At 40.0% G+C, this 20,588-nt stretch overlaps 4 protein-coding genes across 5 annotated transcripts in view; all 4 read left to right on the forward strand.

The window, feature by feature from the left end:
- Positions 1–20,588, forward strand: part of LOC130072826 (protocadherin gamma-A12-like) — a 163,813-nt gene that overhangs the window by 2,742 nt on the left and 140,483 nt on the right. The window contains exon 1 of one of the 2 annotated variants that reach the window (XM_056238123.1): positions 4,691–7,093. The exons of the other annotated variant lie outside the window; for it this stretch is intronic. Within the exon in view, the coding sequence (XP_056094098.1) occupies positions 4,697–7,093 (2,397 nt within the window). The 5' untranslated portion in view covers positions 4,691–4,696. Of the gene's footprint in view, positions 1–4,690; positions 7,094–20,588 lie in introns of those variants that run through there. 2 annotated transcript variants of the gene reach the window in all.
- Positions 8,757–11,394, forward strand: LOC130072852 (protocadherin beta-15-like). The gene has a single exon (XM_056238155.1). It carries the CDS (start codon positions 8,884–8,886, stop codon positions 11,392–11,394), a length of 2,511 nt encoding a protein of 836 aa, XP_056094130.1. The 5' UTR covers positions 8,757–8,883.
- On the forward strand, positions 13,288–15,777 carry LOC130072853 (protocadherin beta-16-like). Its single transcript, XM_056238157.1, has one exon. The coding sequence runs from the start codon at positions 13,288–13,290 to the stop codon at positions 15,775–15,777; it is 2,490 nt and encodes an 829-aa protein (XP_056094132.1).
- Positions 17,672–20,161, forward strand: LOC130072854 (protocadherin beta-16-like). The gene has a single exon (XM_056238158.1). It carries the CDS (start codon positions 17,672–17,674, stop codon positions 20,159–20,161), a length of 2,490 nt encoding a protein of 829 aa, XP_056094133.1.

The raw sequence follows: 20,588 nt of genomic DNA on the forward strand, positions 1-20,588 counted from the left end.
ATTGTAAGTCAATATGCATGATTCACAAATTAATTCACGAATCTATGTTTTACGTATTGGCTCTTTTTTTTTATTCTTGTCGTTCTCCTTTCTCTTTCCCTGCCTCTAAACTTTCTGAAGTCAAAGAACTTGCTTCGTCCTTTTGGAAGCTTTATTGTTATCTGAGTAATGCTCATGCTCTCTGATAACGACGTATTTTTTTCCTTGATTCACGGTTTTAAGTCATGCCATATGGCTTGTCTCTGTGTATTATCATCACCATGTTTCATTACCGTTTTTTATTGGTGACTGAGGCCTTGATATCGAAAGGATTGACGACATTTTAAAATTATTTAGAAAGTTAAAAAATATATATATTATTGGAACTTGTTTGAAATTTTTTCATGTTAATTTGCTTTTAAATTCTATATTTCTTTCTGCCTTCTCTGTAACTTAATAAGAAATTACTTTCTACTTCTAGAAATAACTTTTGCATTAGGGTACTTTGATAGTATCCTTAATATGACCTCTTTTAGCAGCTTCATTTCGAAGACTTAATTACAAAAACTTTTAAAAGACCTGTGTGGCGTTAACTTGCCTATGAAATACAGTTATTGGAGTGCAGGACAGTAAATCATGTTTTTTAGGTTATACCAACACATTGTTTCTTTTAAGAATGGTTTGATTTACCGATTTTATATGTATTTGTCTTCTAAACTGAGTGCTTTCTTTGGCACCAGACTCTGTTCTTGACAGATCTTTTGTCTCTTTCATGAACTTTTATATAGACACATGAGTGGCATTTTAAATCATAGAAGTACCATGCGTTAAGTTTTTTTCAAATTTATATATTTTTTGGCCATGTGGACAGGCTTACATCATGAGATATGATTCACAAATCTATGTGTTTTTACTTATTTAAGTACTTGTGTTTTTTCACTAGCTACTGTTTTGGATTTGCATCATGGTGCGGCGCATGCGCGAGCGGCGACACGGTCTCTTTGTGCGTCTGTCAGCTGTGTCTGTTTGTTTTAGTAATTGTTTTACAATCCATCAGAATATTGACGACTAAATTAAGTTTTTTAGATAGATGAACATTTAGGGCTCAGAATGAAGCCGAACCCAGTTATTTTGCTGGTGATTTTGATCACTTTTTTATCACAATGTCTTTTAGGCCCCTTTTAAAAGATTAAAAGCAAGATAAATGACTGTAAAGCAGCATACAAACATAAGTTAGAAAACTTTTTCAAAAATGATGTTAGGAGATCTTGGCAGGGAGTCCAATCTATCACAGGATACAAGCCCAAGAAGCACCACATGGTAGCAGAGAACGGTCTTCATATGGCAAATCAATTAAATCATTTTATTTTAGATTTGACACATGTGATTTTAAAGTAGAACAGAATGAGGCCATTATAGCAGTAAGAGACATGAAAGGTATGGATATTGATATATCTATGGATGAGGGCCAATCTTATTTTAGACGTGTAAATCCCCGTAAAGCTTGTAGACCTGATGGTATCCGCTGCAGGACACTAAAGGTGTGTGCTGATCAGTTGGCACAGCCCTTCCATATTTTGTTCCAGCTGTCACTAGATACAGGTGTTCTTCCCAGTTTATGGAAACTATCCCTAATTGTGCCTAAAAACAATAGACCTAAGGAACTAAATGATTTGCGCCCTGTTGCCCTTACCTCTGCAGTTATGAAATGTTTAGAAAAAGTCATTTTAAAACAACTTCTCCATGAGGTTTCACCTCTTTTAGACCCGAATCAATTTGCCTATCGTGCAGAGAGAGGTGTTGAGGATGCGCTCACTATATTTGATTAACAGCCCACATGAGCACCTTGAGCATGCTGAGAGCCTGGTCAAAATTGTGTTCATTGATTTCAGTAGCGCTTTCAATACGATCCAATCCCACCTGTTGGTGAGAAAATTACGACGACACAGCACTGGTTGGTTTTTTAAAGTATGACATTTCTTCTGTGAGTGGATTTTAGAAGGAATTACAGGGTTTCACTCAGTGGTGTTCTCATAATTTTCTTGAAATCAATGTGAAGAAAACAAAAGAGATGGTCATAGATTTTAGAAAAAATAGAATAATAGTTCCCCCCTCTAAGATCAATGCTGAATTAGTGGAGAGGGTCTCAACCTATAAATACTTGGGAGTTGAAATTTATTCTGAATTAACTTTGAATGAATGTGCACTGAACAAAACTAAGAAAATGCACCAGCGGATGTACTTCATTAGAAAACTATATCATTTTAGATTAGACAGACACAATTCTTGTAATGTTTTATAAAAGTCTCCTCCAGAGTGTTTTGTCCTTTGGCCTTATCAGCGTGTTTGGCAACATGCATGTTAAGGACCAAAAGAAACTGCAGCGCATGATCAAGATGGCCAGTAAGATCATCGGACTGTACAATGAGCTTATTTTTAAAAAGACTGACCAAATCCTCAATGACCCCACTCACCCTATCCATTATAAATTCATGAAAAGTAATAGGTCAACTGGTAGAATTTTACAACAGAGAATTTGAACAGAAAGGTACAATAAATCATTTGTGGCTAGAGCGATCAGATTGTGTAATGATCAAGCATATCGCAAGCTATATAACATTTTTAGCTACCTGATATTACACTTTTTTGACGTTAGATGTTGGATTGTGATTGTCATTTCTTTATATATAAACAGCTTCTTTCTGTTGAATAATCCTTTTGTCTAAATTTTTTTTATGATTATTATTATTATTATTATTATTATACGTTTTTTATATTTTTGTATCATTAGTCGGCATATGCTATGTGTGTCCATGGATTCTGTTATTTGTAAGATGATCTATGAATGTTAATATAGTTTTACCTTTTCTCTCATCGATGTCTCCTTTATGTATTGATTGGTATATAGATGCAATCAAAGTCGGATGACAGAAATATGCTATTAAGTGTAGTTTTGTAAATGTCTTAGTCTGATTGGAAATAGCAGAGAGCTGGTTTTCCCTGTCGCTATCCGTGGTGCTGAACTGGCGTTTACTCTTGATGTTTGAGCGTGTTGCTTTTCCCTCTCCTATATTATACCTTACACCAATCGATCCTGCTGTATCTTTTCTTTTCTTTTTTTATACTACACATACTGTGGTCGTATTTATCTCACACTCTTCATAAAATGTTGCTGCTGGCTTTGTTTTGCTAAACAATTTTAAGTATATAACCAGAGTTCTTTATATGATCCGACACTTAATCCTGTCAAATGTACAGTATATATATACACTCACCGGCCACTTTATTAGGTACCCCATGCTAGTAACGGGTTGGACCCCCTTTTGCCTTCAGAACTGCCTCAATTCTTCGTGGCATAGATTCAACAAGGTGCTGGAAGCATTCCTCAGGGAGTTTGGTCCATATTGACATGATGGCATCACACAGTTGCCGCAGATTTGTCGGCTGCACATCCATGATGCGAATCTCCCGTTCCACCACATCCCAAAGATGCTCTATTGGGTTGAGATCTGGTGACTGTGGGGGCCATTTTAGTACAGTGAACTCATTGTCATGTTCAAGAAACCAATTTGAAATGATTAGAGCTTTGTGACATGGTGGAAGTAGCCATCAGAGGATGGGTACATGGTGGCCATAAAGGGATGGACATGGTCAGAAACAATGCTCAGGTAGGCCGTGGCATTTAAACGATGCCCAATTGGCACTAAGGGGCCTAAAGTGTGCCAGGAAAACATCCCCCACACCATTACACCACCACCACCAGCCTGCACAGTGGTAACAAGGCATGATGGTTCCATGTTCTCATTCTGTTTACGCCAAATTCTGACTCTACCATCTGAATGTCTCAACAGAAATCGAGACTCATCAGACCAGGCAACATTTTTCCAGTCTTCAACTGTTCAATTTTGGTGAGCTCTTGCAAATTGTAGCCTCTTTTTCCTATTTGTAGTGGAGATGAGTGGTACCCGGTGGAGTCTTCTGCTGTTGTAGCCCATCCGCCTCAAGGTTGTGCGTGTTGTGGCTTCACAAATGCTTTGCTGCATACCTCGGTTGTAACGAGTGGTTATTTCAGTCACTGTTGCCCTTCTATCAGCTCGAACCAGTCTGGCCATTCTCCTCTGACCTCTGGCATCAACAAGGCATTTCCGCCCACAGAACTGCCGCTCACTGGATGTTTTTTCTTTTTCGGACCATTCTCTGTAAACCCTAGAGATGGTTGTGCGTGAAAATCCCAGTAGATTAGCAGTTTCTGAAATACTCAGACCAGCCCTTCTGGCACCAACAATCATGCCACGTTCAAAGTCACTCAAATCAACTTTCTTCCCCATACTGATGCTTGGTTTGAACTGCAGGAGATTGTCTTGACCATGTCTACATGCCTAAATGCACTGAGTTGCCGCCATGTGATTGGCTGCTTAGAAATTAAGTGTTAACGAGCAGTTGGACAGGTGTACCTAATAAAGTGGCCGGTGAGTGTATATGATTTGTATGTAGTTTCTTCTTTTAAACTCACAGTGTCGCTGTTTACCTGCAAAACCATGTGTGTGTTAAATACACATCTCTCCACCCTGTTTATGATGTCATACACAGTTTCAAGCTCATCATGTTATAGAAAATCGTCGACGGTGAGCGAAGGACTATTTCAGACATTGGATTTGTTTGTACACTTATGTTTCTTTTACATGTTACTTGTATATCTGGATTTAATTTCTGAACAATGTTCTGCGTTTCTGGTGAGATGTTTGGTCTTTTGTTCTTCGTGCTGATGGCGCACACCGCTTATGGAGACGTGAGCTATTCTTTCCCGGAGGAGATGAAACGCGGATCTGTGATTGGAAATATAGCAAAGGATCTCGGGCTCGATGTGAACAGACTGTCATCTCGTAATACTCGCATTGATACTGAAGGTAACAGAAAACGATACTGTGATATTAATCTGAATACTGGAGAACTGACCGTAGCGGAGAGAATCGACAGGGAGAGTATTTGTGGAAAGAAAGCTTCATGCGTTCTGGAACAAGAACTTATGCTTGAAAATCCCTTAGAATTGCATCGAATTAGTTTACACATTGAAGATATGAATGATAACGCTCCGCATTTTGACGAGGATATAATCAGAATGGAAATCAGGGAATCGGCGGACAAAGGGGAAAGGTTTTTACTTGAGGAAGCGCACGATCCGGATGTAGGGAAGAATTCAGTTCAGTCTTACATTTTGGAAAGCAATGAGCATTTCGTTTTATATGTCAAATCAAACGATTTAGCAGGTAAATACTGTGAATTGGTATTAAATAAAGAGCTTGATCGAGAGCAGCAGAAAGAGGTGACTGTAATTCTTACTGCGGTAGACGGCGGGACTCCACCGAGATCAGGGACTGTAGCCATACACGTCACTGTGCTGGATGCTAATGATAATGCTCCAGTCTTTAGTCAGGCCGTCTATAAAGTCAGTCTGCCTGAAAATTCTCCTGTAGATACTGTAGTGGTGACAGTGAGCGCTACTGATGCTGACGAGGGACAAAATGGAAAGGTCACGTATGCATTTGGTCATGTTTCTGAGGAAGATAAGAGATTGTTCTTGCTAAATCGCAACACTGGAGAAATAACCGTTATCGGAACAATAGATTATGAGGAGAAATCAGCATATGAGTTGCGTGTTTTAGCTAAAGATGCTGCAGGTTTAACATCGTATTCAATGGTAATGATAGAGATTACAGATGTTAATGACAATGCTCCGGTTATCATTAATAAGTCTCCAAATAGTCCCGTTCCTGAGAACGCGTTACCCGGTACAGAGGTTGGCATCATTAATGTGCAGGACAGAGACTCTGAGAATAACGGACAGGTGCGCTGCTCCATTCAGCAAAACGTCCCATTTAAACTCGTTCCTTCAATCAAAAATTACTATTCTCTGGTGACCACAGGTGAATTAGACCGCGAGCTGCTCTCTGATTATAATATTACAATCACTGCTACTGATGAGGGCTCTCCCCCTTTATCTTCCACTAAGAATATTCACTTGACTGTATCTGACGTGAATGATAATCCACCTGTATTTGAGGAGCAGAATTACAGAGCTCATGTGCAAGAAAATAACACACCGGGCTCCTCTATTTGTTCAGTATCAGCTACAGACCCGGACTGGAGACAGAATGGCACTGTAGTTTATTCTCTGTTGTCCTCTGATGTCAATGGCGCACCGGTGTCCTCCTTTCTATCCATTAACGGAGACACCGGGGTCATTCATGCCGTGAGGTCCTTTGATTACGAACAGCTGAAGAGTTTCAAAGTGCTCGTGTTAGCCAGAGACAACGGCTCTCCTCCTCTGAGAAGTAACGTGACCGTGAGTGTCTTCATATCGGATGAGAATGACAACTCCCCTCAGATATTATACCCCTCTCCGGGTGGAAACTCCTTCATGACCGAGATGGTTCCCAAAGCTGCGCAGGCGCGCTCCCTGGTCTCCAAGGTGATCGCCGTGGACGCGGATTCTGGACAGAACGCGTGGCTCTCGTATCACATTATTAAAGCGACTGATCCGGGACTTTTCACTATCGGTGTCCACAGCGGGGAGATCAGGACGCAGCGGGACATTTCTGAATCTGACAGCATGAAACAGAACCTTATTGTGTCCGTGAGAGATAACGGACAGCCCTCTCTCTCGGCCACGTGCGCGCTGTATTTACTCATATCAGATAACTTGGCTGAAGTTCCAGAACTGAAAGACATGTCTCATGACGAGAGCAGCTCCAAACTGACGTTTTATTTGATCATCGCGCTGGTGTCCGTTTCCACTTTCTTCCTGACCTTCATCATCATCATCCTGGCCGTGAGGTTTTGTCGCAGGAGAAAGCCCAGACTGTTGTTTGATGGAGCTGTAGCCATTCCCAGCGCGTATCTCCCTCCAAATTACGCAGATGTGGAGGGCGCGGGAACTCTCCGCAGCGCTTACAATTATGACGCGTACCTGACCACGGGCTCGCGCACTAGTGACTTCAAGTTCGTCAGATCTTATAATGAGGGCACACTGACTGCTGACCTGACTCTGAAAAAGACTCAGTCCGCTGTGGATGATCTTGAAGGACTTGATGCAGAAATGAGCGACTCGTTTCAGGTAGGACTAATAAAGTATTTATGTTTTAATGGTCTGGGCTTCCATTTTAAATGTGTATTTGCGTTCAAAGTTGACCGCTTTGATTGGTAACAGGCTCTTAAAAAGATCAAATGAAGATTTTCTGAAGGTTGTCATAAAAGTAGTTACATTAATTGGTATGTTTATAAATAATTTTTAGATGTTCTGGTCATGAGTTATCATTTTTAAGTCAAGATGCATGATTCACAAATTAGTTCACGAATGTTTTAGGTATTGGCGTTTTAATTTTATTTAATCTTTTTTTTTTATTGTCGTTCTCCTTTCTCTTTCCCTGCCTCTAAACTTTCTAAAGTCAAAGAACTTGCTTCGTCCTTTTGGAAGCTTTTTTTGTTATCTGATTAAGCATGTTCTCCAACGACGTCTTTTTTCCTTGATTCACGGTTTAAAGTCATGCCATATGGCTTGTCACTGTGTATTATCATCACCACCATATTTCATCACCATTTTTGTTTTTTATTGGTAACTGAGGCCTAGATATCGAAAGGATTAACAAAATTTGTAAATTATTTAGAAAGTAAAATAAATAAATAATAATAGAGCTTGTTTTAAACTTTTTTCATGTTAATTTTCTTTTGAATTCTATTTCTGCCTTCTCTAACTTAATAAGAAATTACGTATAATTACTCTGTAACTTATGCATTAGTTTACTTTCATCATAGTATCCTTAATATGGCATACTTTTAGCAGCTTCATTTACATAGACTTAATTATACAAACTTTTAAAACACCTTTGAGGCGTTAACTTGCCTATGAATTATTGGACTGCAGGACAGTGCATCGTGTTTTTTAGGTAGTACTAACACATTCTGTCATGAGGCATGATTGTATTTTTATTTATGTACCCTACGTACTTGTATTTTTTTTCACTAGCTACTGTTTTGGATTTAAATAGGTTAAAAGTTGATTGTTGGTGATCTTTAGAGGTAAGAAATCAAATTTCTGCTTCATTCGTTTGAAGAAACCGTCTGTCTAGCTTTTTAATTGTATTATCTTTTATATATTTTGAGATAATTAGTGTTAATTAGTAGGTTTTGTGTGTCCGTGGATTCTGCTATGTGTAATAGGATCTATGAACTTTAATATTTTAAGTAGTTTTACTTTTTCTCTCATCGATGTCTTCTTCATATATTGATGGTATATAGATATAATTAAAGTCGAATGACAGAAATATAAGTGTAGTTTTGTAAATGTCTTAGTCTGATTGGAAATAGCATAGAGCTGGTTTTCCCTGTCGCTATCCGTGGTGCTGAACTGGCGTTTACTCTTGGTGTTTGAGAGTGTTGCTTTTTGCTCTCCTATATTATACCTTACACCAGTCGATCCTGCTATGTATTTTATTTTATTTTTTTATACTACACATACTGTGGTCGTATTTATCTCACACTCTTCATAAAATGTTGCTGCTGGCTTTGTTTTGCTAAACAATTTTAAGTATATAACCAGAGTTCTTTATATGATCCGACACTTAATCCTGTCAAATGTGTAGGCCTATATATATGATTTGTATGTAGTTTCTTCTTTTAAACTCACAGTGTCGCTGTTTACCTGCAAAACCGTGTGTTTGTTCAATACACATCTCTCCACCCTGTTTATGATGTCATACACAGTTTCAAGCTCATCATGTTATAGAAAATCGTCGACGGTGAGCGAAGGACTATTTCAGACATTGGATTTTTTGTTCACTTATGCTTCTTTTACATGTTACTTGTATATCTGGATTTAATTTCTGAACAATTTCTGAAACATTTGAAATGTTCTGCATTGCTGCTGAGATGTTTGGCCTTTTGTTCTTCGTGCTGATGGCGCACACCGCTTATGGAGACGTGAGCTATTCTTTCCCGGAGGAGATGAAACGCGGATCTGTGATTGGAAATATAGCAAAGGATCTCGGGCTCGATGTGAACAGACTGTCATCTCGTAAGGCTCGTATTGATACTGAAGGTAACAGAAAACGATACTGTGACATTAATCTGAATACTGGAGAACTGACCGTAGCGGAGAGAATCGACAGAGAGGAGATTTGTGGAAAGAAAGCTTCATGCGTTATTAAACAGGAGCTTGTGCTGGAAAATCCTTTAGAACTACACCGCTTTATTCTCAACGTTGAGGACATTAATGATAATTCACCACAGTTCAAACAAAATGTAATACAATTCGAAATTCAGGAATCAGCAGACAAAGGATCTCGTTATTTATTAGATGAAGCCCACGATGCAGACATTGGCATGAATTCAGTGCAGACATATACACTTCAAAATAATGACCATTTTATTCTGAGTGTCCTTACGGAGGCAAATGGAGGGAAATATGAAGAGTTGGTTATTAATAAAGAGTTGGATCGTGAGCAGCAGAAAGAGGTGACTTTAATTCTTACTGCGGTAGACGGCGGGACTCCACCGAGATCAGGGACTGTAGCCATACACGTCACTGTGCTGGATGCTAATGATAATGCTCCAGTCTTTAGTCAGGCCGTCTATAAAGTCAGTCTGCCTGAAAACTCTCCTCTAGATACTGTAGTGGTGACAGTGAGCGCTACTGATGCTGACGAGGGACAGAATGGGGAAGTGACGTATGAATTTGGTCATTTACCAGAAAGCCATCTTGAAATGTTCTTCCTTGATGCAGTGTCTGGTGAAATTAAACTAAGACGGTTCTTTGATTATGAGGAGGAGAGTTCGATTGAGCTGCCCATTCAAGCTAAAGATGGTCAAGGGTTAGCGAGTAGATGCACTGTAGTAATAGATGTTATTGATGTCAATGATAACAGCCCTAAAATAGTAATTAGTTCTCTGAACAGTCCCGTTCCCGAGAACGCGTTACCCGGTACAGAGGTTGGCATCATTAATGTGCAGGACAGAGACTCTGAGAATAACGGACAGGTGCGCTGCTCCATTCAGCAAAACGTCCCATTTAAACTCGTTCCTTCAATCAAAAATTACTATTCTCTGGTGACCACAGGTGAATTAGACCGCGAGCTGCTCTCTGATTATAATATTACAATCACTGCTACTGATGAGGGCTCTCCGCCTTTATCTTCCACTAAGAATATTCACTTGACTGTATCTGACGTGAATGATAATCCACCTGTATTTGAGGAGCAGAATTACAGAGCTCATGTGCAAGAAAATAACACACCGGGCTCCTCTATTTGTTCAGTATCAGCTACAGACCCGGACTGGAGACAGAATGGCACTGTAGTTTATTCTCTGTTGTCCTCTGATGTCAATGGCGCACCGGCGTCCTCCTTTCTATCCATTAACGGAGACACCGGGGTCATTCATGCCGTGAGGTCGTTTGATTACGAACAACTGAAGAGTTTCAAAGTGCTCGTGTTAGCCAGAGACAACGGTTCTCCTCCTCTGAGCAGTAACGTGACCGTGAGTGTCTTCATATCGGATGAGAATGACAACTCCCCTCAGATATTATACCCCTCTCCGGATGGAAACTCCTTCATGACCGAGATGGTTCCCAAAGCTGCGCAGGCGCGCTCCCTGGTCTCCAAGGTGATCGCCGTGGACGCGGATTCTGGACAAAACGCGTGGCTCTCGTATCACATTATTAAAGCGACTGATCCGGGACTTTTCACTATCGGTGTCCACAGCGGGGAGATCAGGACGCAGCGGGACATTTCTGAATCTGACAGCATGAAACAGAACCTTATTGTGTCCGTGAGAGATAACGGACAGCCCACTCTCTCGGCCACGTGCGCGCTGTATTTACTCATATCAGATAACTTGGCTGAAGTTCCAGAACTGAAAGACATGTCTCATGACGAGAGCAGCTCCAAACTGACGTTTTATTTGATCATCGCGCTGGTGTCCGTTTCCACTTTCTTCCTGACCTTCATCATCATCATCCTGGCCGTGAGGTTTTGTCGCAGGAGAAAGCCCAGACTGTTGTTTGATGGAGCTGTAGCCATTCCCAGCGCGTATCTCCCTCCAAATTACGCAGAGGTGGAGGGCGCGGGAACTCTCCGCAGCGCTTACAATTATGACGCGTACCTGACCACGGGCTCGCGCACTAGTGACTTCAAGTTCGTCAGATCTTATAATGAGGGCACACTGACTGCTGACCTGACTCTGAAAAAGACTCAGTCCGCTGTGGATGATTTTGAAGGACTTGATGCGGAAATCAACGATTCGTTTCAGGTAGGACTAACAAAGTATTTATGTTTTAATGGTCTGGGCTTCCATATTAAATGTGTATTTGCGTTCAAAGTTGACCGCTGTGAATGGCAACATGCTCTTAAAAAGATCACGTGAAGATTTTCTGAGGGCAAATTTGATGTCAAAAAAGTAGTTACATTAATTGGTATGTTTATAAATAATTTTTAGATTTTCTGGTCATGAATTATCAGTTGTTAGTCAAGATGCATGATTCACGAATTAAATATGTTTTACGTATTGGCGTTTTTATTTTATTCAATTAATTGTTTTTCTTGTCGTTCTCCTTTCTCCTTCCCTGCCTCCAAACTTTCTAAAGTCAAAAAACTTGCTTCGTCCTTTTGGAAACTTTTTTGTTATCTGAGTAAGCATGCTTTCTGATAACGACGTCTTTTTATCTTGATTCACGGTTTTAAGTCATGTCATGGCTTGTCTCTGTGTATTATCATCACCATATTTCATTACCGTTTTGTATTAGTGACTGAGGCCTTGATATCGAAAGGATTGACGACATTTGCAAATTATTTAGAAAATTAAAAAAATGGAACTTGTTTGAAGTTTTTTTCATGTTCATTTTCTTTTAAATTATAGAATTCTTTCTGCCTTCTCTGTAACTTAATAAGAAATTACTCTGTAACTTTTGCATTAGGCTACTTTCATCATGGTGTCCTTAATGTGACATATTTTTAGCAGCTTAATTTACCTAGACTTCATTACACAAACTTTTAAAACACCTTTGAGGCGTTAACTTGCCTATGAAATACAGTTATTGGAATGCAGGACAGTGTATCTGTTTTTTTTAGGTTATACTAACACAGTCTTGATTTACCGATTTTATATGTATTTGTCTTCTAAACTGAGTGCTTTCTTTGGCACCAGACTCTGTTCTTGACAGATCTTTTGTCTCTTTCATTAACTTTTGTTGTAGATACAGTATATGAGTGACATTTTGACATCAGAGATGTACCATGGGTTAAGTTGTCTTACGATTTATTTTTATTTAATTAATTTTTTGGTCATGTTGGCAGTTTTAAGTCATGAGGCATGATTCACAAATCGATGTGTTTTTACCAACCTTATTTACGTACTTGTATTTTTTCCCCGCTATACTGGTTTGGATTTACATAGGTTAAAAGTTGATTGTTGGTGATCTTTAGAGGTAAGAAATCTAATTTCTGCTTCATTCTGTTGAATAATACTTCTTTCTATCTTTTTTTTTATTATTCATTTAAAATATTGTTTGGATCATTAGTAGACGTGTGCATGGATTCTGCTATTTTTAATATGATCTATCAATGTTAATATTTTAAGTAGTTTTACATTTTCTCTAATCGATGCCTCCTTTATGTATTGTTGGTATATAGATGGAATTAAAGTCGGATGACAGAAATATGCAATTGAGTGTTTTGTAAATGTCCAACAATGTCTCTGTTTGGAAATAGCATAGAGCTGGTTTTCCCTGTCGCTGTCCGTGGTGCTGAACTGGCGTTTACTCATGTTTGAGCGTGTTGCTTTTTACTCTCCAATATTATACTTCTCACAACTATATCCTGCTGTATCTTTTCTTTTCTTTTTTAATACTACACGTACTGTGGTCGTACTTCTCTCACACTCTTCATAAAATGTTACTGCTGGCTTTTGTTTTGCTAAACAATTTTAAGTATATAACCAGAGTTCTTTATATGATGCGACACTTAATCCTGTCAAAAATATATATCAATTTTATTTAGTTTCTTCTTTTTAACTCACAGTGTCGCTGTTTACCTGCAAAACCATGTGTGTGTTCAATACTCATCTCTCCACCCTGTTTATGATGTCATACACAGTTTCAAGCTCGTTGTGTTGTAGAAAATCGTCGACGGTGAGCGAAGGACTATTTCATATATTGGATTTATTTGTACACTTATGCTTCTTTTACATGTTACTTGTATATCTGGATTTAATTTCTGAACAATTTCTATAGCATTTTAAACGTTCTGCGGTGCTGGCGAGATGTTTGTCCTTTTGTTCTTCGTGCTGATGGCGCACACCGCTTATGGAGACGTGAGCTATTCTTTCCCGGAGGAGATGAAACGCGGATCTGTGATTGGAAATATAGCAAAGGATCTCGGGCTCGATGTTAACAGACTGTCATCTCGTAAGGCTCGCATTGACACTGAAGGTAACAGAAAACGATACTGTGACATTAATCTGAATACTGGAGAACTGACCGTAGCGGAGAGAATCGACAGAGAGGAGATTTGTAATGAGGGGCTTTCCTGTGCTCTTAATTTTGAATTAGTTCTAGAACACCCATTGGAGATACACCGTGTCACTATCCAAATACAAGATATTAATGATAACACGCCAGCATTTCCTAAAGACACAATAAAGCTTGAGATAAGTGAGAATGCTGTGAAAGGTGCTCGGTTCCGCGTGAATGAGGCGCATGATGCTGACATAGCAAATAATGGAGTACAAAGCTATTCGATTGAAAATAATAAACATTTTCTTTTATCTGTAAGTACAAAGGCGGATGGTGGCAAAAATATCGAGTTAGTGTTAGACAAAGAGCTGGATCGTGAGCAGCAGAAAGAGGTGACTTTAATTCTTACTGCGGTAGACGGCGGGACTCCACCGAGATCAGGGACTGTAGCCATACACGTCACTGTGCTGGATGCTAATGATAATGCTCCAGTCTTTAGTCAGGCCGTCTATAAAGTCAGTCTGCCTGAAAATTCTCCTGTAGATACTGTAGTGGTGACAGTGAGCGCTACTGATGCTGACGAGGGACAGAATGGGAAAGTCACTTATGAGTTCAGCCGAATTTCGAGAATTGCGAACGTACTATTTGCTTTAGATCAAAACAATGGGGAGATTAGAGTTAAAGGCCCCATTGACTTTGAGGAAGCATTAAGGTATGAAATGCTTATTGAGGGAAAGGATGCCTTTGGTCTTTCTTCGGACACTAAAGTAATTGTCGAAATTACAGATGTTAATGACAATTCTCCAATTATAGTGATTAAGTCTTTGAATAGCCCCGTTCCCGAGAACGCGTTACCCGGTACAGAGGTTGGCATCATTAATGTGCAGGACAGAGACTCTGAGAATAACGGACAGGTGCGCTGCTCCATTCAGCAAAACGTCCCATTTAAACTCGTCCCTTCAATCAAAAATTACTATTCTCTGGTGACCACAGGTGAATTAGACCGCGAGCTGCTCTCTGATTATAATATTACAATCACTGCTACTGATGAGGGCTCTCCGCCTTTATCTTCCACTAAGAATATTCACTTGACTGTATCTGACGTGAATGATAATCCACCTGTATTTGAGGAGCAGAATTACAGAGCTCATGTGCAAGAAAATAACACACCGGGCTCCTCTATTTGTTCAGTATCAGCTACAGACCCGGACTGGAGACAGAATGGCACTGTAGTTTATTCTCTGTTGTCCTCTGATGTCAATGGCGCACCGGTGTCCTCCTTTCTATCTATTAACGGAGACACCGGGGTCATTCATGCCGTGAGGTCGTTTGATTACGAACAGCTGAAGAGTTTCAAAGTGCTCGTGTTAGCCAGAGACAACGGTTCTCCTCCTCTGAGCAGTAACGTGACCGTGAGTGTCTTCATATCGGATGAGAATGACAACTCCCCTCAGATATTATACCCCTCTCCGGATGGAAACTCCTTCATGACCGAGATGGTTCCCAAAGCTGCGCAGGCGCGCTCCCTGGTCTCCAAGGTGATCGCCGTGGACGCGGATTCTGGACAGAACGCGTGGCTCTCGTATCACATTATTAAAGCGACTGATCCGGGACTTTTCACTATCGGTGTCCACAGCGGGGAGATCAGGACGCAGCGGGACATTTCTGAATCTGACCGCATGAAACAGAACCTTATTGTGTCCGTGAGAGATAACGGACAGCCCTCTCTCTCAGCCACGTGCGCGCTGTATTTACTCATATCAGATAACTTGGCTGAAGTTCCAGAACTGAAAGACATGTCTCATGACGAGAGCAGCTCCAAACTGACGTTTTATTTGATCATCGCGCTGGTGTCCGTTTCCACTTTCTTCCTGACCTTCATCATCATCATCCTGACTGTGAGGTTTTGTCGCAGGAGAAAGCCCAGACTGTTGTTTGATGGAGCTGTAGCCATTCCCAGCGCGTATCTCCCTCCAAATTACGCAGATGTGGAGGGCGCGGGAACTCTCCGCAGCGCTTACAATTATGACGCGTACCTGACCACGGGCTCGCGCACTAGTGACTTCAAGTTCGTCAGATCTTATAATGAGGGCACACTGACTGCTGACCTGACTCTGAAAAAGACTCAGTCCGCTGTGGATGATCTTGAAGGACTTGATGCGGAAATCAACGATTCGTTTCAGGTAGGACTAACAAAGTATTTATGTTTTAATGGTCTGGGCTTCCATATTAAATGTGTATTTGCGTTCAAAGTTGACCGCTGTGAATGGCAACATGCTCTTAAAAAGATCACGTGAAGATTTTCTGAGGGCAAATTTGATGTCAAAAAAGTAGTTACATTAATTGGTATGTTTATAAATAATTTTTAGATTTTCTGGTCATGAATTATCAGTTGTTAGTCAAGATGCATGATTCACGAATTAAATATGTTTTACGTATTGGCGTTTTTATTTTATTCAATTAATTGTTTTTCTTGTCGTTCTCCTTTCTCCTTCCCTGCCTCCAAACTTTCTAAAGTCAAAAAACTTGCTTCGTCCTTTTGGAAACTTTTTTGTTATCTGAGTAAGCATGCTCTCTGATAACGACGTCTTTTTATCTTGATTCACGGTTTTAAGTCATGTCATGGCTTGTCTCTGTGTATTATCATCACCATATTTCATTACCGTTTTGTATTAGTGACTGAGGCCTTGATATCGAAAGGATTGACGACATTTGCAAATTATTTAGAAAATTAAAAAAATGGAACTTGTTTGAAGTTTTTTTCATGTTCATTTTCTTTTAAATTATAGAATTCTTTCTGCCTTCTCTGTAACTTAATAAGAAATTACTCTGTAACTTTTGCATTAGGCTACTTTCATCATGGTGTCCTTAATGTGACATATTTTTAGCAGCTTAATTTACCTAGACTTCATTACACAAACTTTTAAAACACCTTTGAGGCGTTAACTTGCCTATGAAATACAGTTATTGGAATGCAGGACAGTGTATCTGTTTTTTTTTAGGTTATACTAACACAGTCTTGATTTACCGATTTTATATGTATTTGTCTTCTAAACTGAGTGCTTTCTTTGGCACCAGACTCTGTTCTTGACAGATCTTTTGTCTCTTTCATTAACTTTTGTTGTAGATACAGTATATGAGTGACATTTTGACATCAGAGATGTACCATGGGTTAAGTTGTCTTACGATTTATTTTTATTTAATTAATTTTTTGGTCATGTTGGCAGTTTTAAGTCATGAGGCATGATTCACAAATCGATGTGTTTTTACCAACCTTATTTACGTACTTGTATTTTTTCCCCGCTATACTGGTTTGGATTTACATAGGTTAAAAGTTGATTGTTGGTGATCTTTAGAGGTAAGAAATCTAATTTCTGCTTCATTCTGTTGAATAATACTTCTTTCTATCTTTTTTTTTATTATTCATTTAAAATATTGTTTGGATCATTAGTAGACGTGTGCATGGATTCTGCTATTTTTAATATGATCTATCAATGTTAATATTTTAAGTAGTTTTACATTTTCTCTAATCGATGCCTCCTTTATGTATTGTTGGTATATAGATGGAATTAAAGTCGGATGACAGAAATATGCAATTGAGTGTTTTGTAAATGTCCAACAATGTCTCTGTTTGGAAATAGCATAGAGCTGGTTTTCCCTGTCGCTGTCCGTGGTGCTGAACTGGCGTTTACTCATGTTTGAGCGTGTTGCTTTTTACTCTCCAATATTATACTTCTCACAACTATATCCTGCTGTATCTTTTCTTTTCTTTTTTAATACTACACGTACTGTGGTCGTACTTCTCTCACACTCTTCATAAAATGTTACTGCTGGCTTTTGTTTTGCTAAACAATTTTAAGTATATAACCAGAGTTCTTTATATGATGCGACACTTAATCCTGTCAAAAATATATATCAATTTTATTTAGTTTCTTCTTTTTAACTCACAGTGTCGCTGTTTACCTGCAAAACCATGTGTGTGTTCAATACTCATCTCTCCACCCTGTTTATGATGTCATACACAGTTTCAAGCTCGTTGTGTTGTAGAAAATCGTCGACGGTGAGCGAAGGACTATTTCATATATTGGATTTATTTGTACACTTATGCTTCTTTTACATGTTACTTGTATATCTGGATTTAATTTCTGAACAATTTCTATAGCATTTTAAACGTTCTGCGGTGCTGGCGAGATGTTTGTCCTTTTGTTCTTCGTGCTGATGGCGCACACCGCTTATGGAGACGTGAGCTATTCTTTCCCGGAGGAGATGAAACGCGGATCTGTGATTGGAAATATAGCAAAGGATCTCGGGCTCGATGTTAACAGACTGTCATCTCGTAAGGCTCGCATTGACACTGAAGGTAACAGAAAACGATACTGTGACATTAATCTGAATACTGGAGAACTGACCGTAGCGGAGAGAATCGACAGAGAGGAGATTTGTAATGAGGGGCTTTCCTGCGCTCTTAATTTTGAATTAGTTCTAGAACACCCATTGGAGATACACCGTGTCACTATCCAAATACAAGATATTAATGATAACACGCCAGCATTTCCTAAAGACACAATAAAGCTTGAGATAAGTGAGAATGCTGTGAAAGGTGCTCGGTTCCGCGTGAATGAGGCGCATGATGCTGACATAGCAAATAATGGAGTACAAAGCTATTCGATTGAAAATAATAAACATTTTCTTTTATCTGTAAGTACAAAGGCGGATGGTGGCAAAAATATCGAGTTAGTGTTAGACAAAGAGCTGGATCGTGAGCAGCAGAAAGAGGTGACTTTAATTCTTACTGCGGTAGACGGCGGGACTCCACCGAGATCAGGGACTGTAGCCATACACGTCACTGTGCTGGATGCTAATGATAATGCTCCAGTCTTTAGTCAGGCCGTCTATAAAGTCAGTCTGCCTGAAAATTCTCCTGTAGATACTGTAGTGGTGACAGTGAGCGCTACTGATGCTGACGAGGGACAAAATGGGAAAGTCACTTATGAGTTCAGCCGAATTTCGAGAATTGCGAACGTACTATTTGCTTTAGATCAAAACAATGGGGAGATTAGAGTTAAAGGCCCCATTGACTTTGAGGAAGCATTAAGGTATGAAATGCTTATTGAGGGAAAGGATGCCTTTGGTCTTTCTTCGGACACTAAAGTAATTGTCGAAATTACAGATGTTAATGACAATTCTCCAATTATAGTGATTAAGTCTTTGAATAGCCCCGTTCCCGAGAACGCGTTACCCGGTACAGAGGTTGGCATCATTAATGTGCAGGACAGAGACTCTGAGAATAACGGACAGGTGCGTTGCTCCATTCAGCAAAACGTCCCATTTAAACTCGTCCCTTCAATCAAAAATTACTATTCTCTGGTGACCACAGGTGAATTAGACCGCGAGCTGCTCTCTGATTATAATATTACAATCACTGCTACTGATGAGGGCTCTCCGCCTTTATCTTCCACTAAGAATATTCACTTGACTGTATCTGACGTGAATGATAATCCACCTGTATTTGAGGAGCAGAATTACAGAGCTCATGTGCAAGAAAATAACACACCGGGCTCCTCTATTTGTTCAGTATCAGCTACAGACCCGGACTGGAGACAGAATGGCACTGTAGTTTATTCTCTGTTGTCCTCTGATGTCAATGGCGCACCGGTGTCCTCCTTTCTATCTATTAACGGAGACACCGGGGTCATTCATGCCGTGAGGTCGTTTGATTACGAACAGCTGAAGAGTTTCAAAGTGCTCGTGTTAGCCAGAGACAACGGTTCTCCTCCTCTGAGCAGTAACGTGACCGTGAGTGTCTTCATATCGGATGAGAATGACAACTCCCCTCAGATATTATACCCCTCTCCGGATGGAAACTCCTTCATGACCGAGATGGTTCCCAAAGCTGCGCAGGCGCGCTCCCTGGTCTCCAAGGTGATCGCCGTGGACGCGGATTCTGGACAGAACGCGTGGCTCTCGTATCACATTATTAAAGCGACTGATCCGGGACTTTTCACTATCGGTGTCCACAGCGGGGAGATCAGGACGCAGCGGGACATTTCTGAATCTGACCGCATGAAACAGAACCTTATTGTGTCCGTGAGAGATAACGGACAGCCCTCTCTCTCAGCCACGTGCGCGCTGTATTTACTCATATCAGATAACTTGGCTGAAGTTCCAGAACTGAAAGACATGTCTCATGACGAGAGCAGCTCCAAACTGACGTTTTATTTGATCATCGCGCTGGTGTCCGTTTCCACTTTCTTCCTGACCTTCATCATCATCATCCTGACTGTGAGGTTTTGTCGCAGGAGAAAGCCCAGACTGTTGTTTGATGGAGCTGTAGCCATTCCCAGCGCATATCTCCCTCCAAATTACGCAGAGGTGGAGGGCGCGGGAACTCTCCGCAGCGCTTGCAATTATGACGCGTACCTGACCACGGGCTCGCGCACTAGTGACTTCAAGTTCGTCAGGTCTTATAATGAGGGCACACTGACTGCTGACCTGACTCTGAAAAAGACTCAGTCCGCTGTGGATGATCTTGAAGGACTTGATGCGGAAATCAACGATTCGTTTCAGGTAGGACTAACAAAGTATTTATGTTTTAATGGTCTGGGCTTCCATATTAAATGTGTATTTGCGTTCAAAGTTGACCGCTGTGAATGGCAACATGCTCTTAAAAAGATCACGTGAAGATTTTCTGAGGGCAAATTTGATGTCAAAAAAGTAGTTACATTAATTGGTATGTTTATAAATAATTTTTAGATTTTCTGGTCATGAATTATCAGTTGTTAGTCAAGATGCATGATTCACGAAATAAATATGTTTTACGTATTGGCGTTTTTATTTTATTCAATTAATTGTTTTTCTTGTCGTTCTCCTTTCTCCTTCCCTGCCTCTAAACTTTCTAAAGTCAAAAAAACTTGCTTCGTCCTTTTGGAAACTTTTTTGTTATCTGAGTAAGCATGCTCTCTGATAACGACGTCTTTTTATCTTGATTCACGGTTTTAAGTCATGTCATGGCTTGTCTCTGTGTATTATCATCACCATATTTCATTACCGTTTTGTATTAGTGACTGAGGCCTTGATATCGAAAGGATTGACGACATTTGCAAATTAT

The sequence above is a fragment of the Rhinichthys klamathensis genome, unplaced genomic scaffold, assembly GCF_029890125.1.
Source record: "Rhinichthys klamathensis goyatoka isolate OS25496 unplaced genomic scaffold, OSU_Roscu_1.1 h1tg000509l_1, whole genome shotgun sequence".
NCBI lineage: Eukaryota > Metazoa > Chordata > Actinopteri > Cypriniformes > Leuciscidae > Rhinichthys > Rhinichthys klamathensis.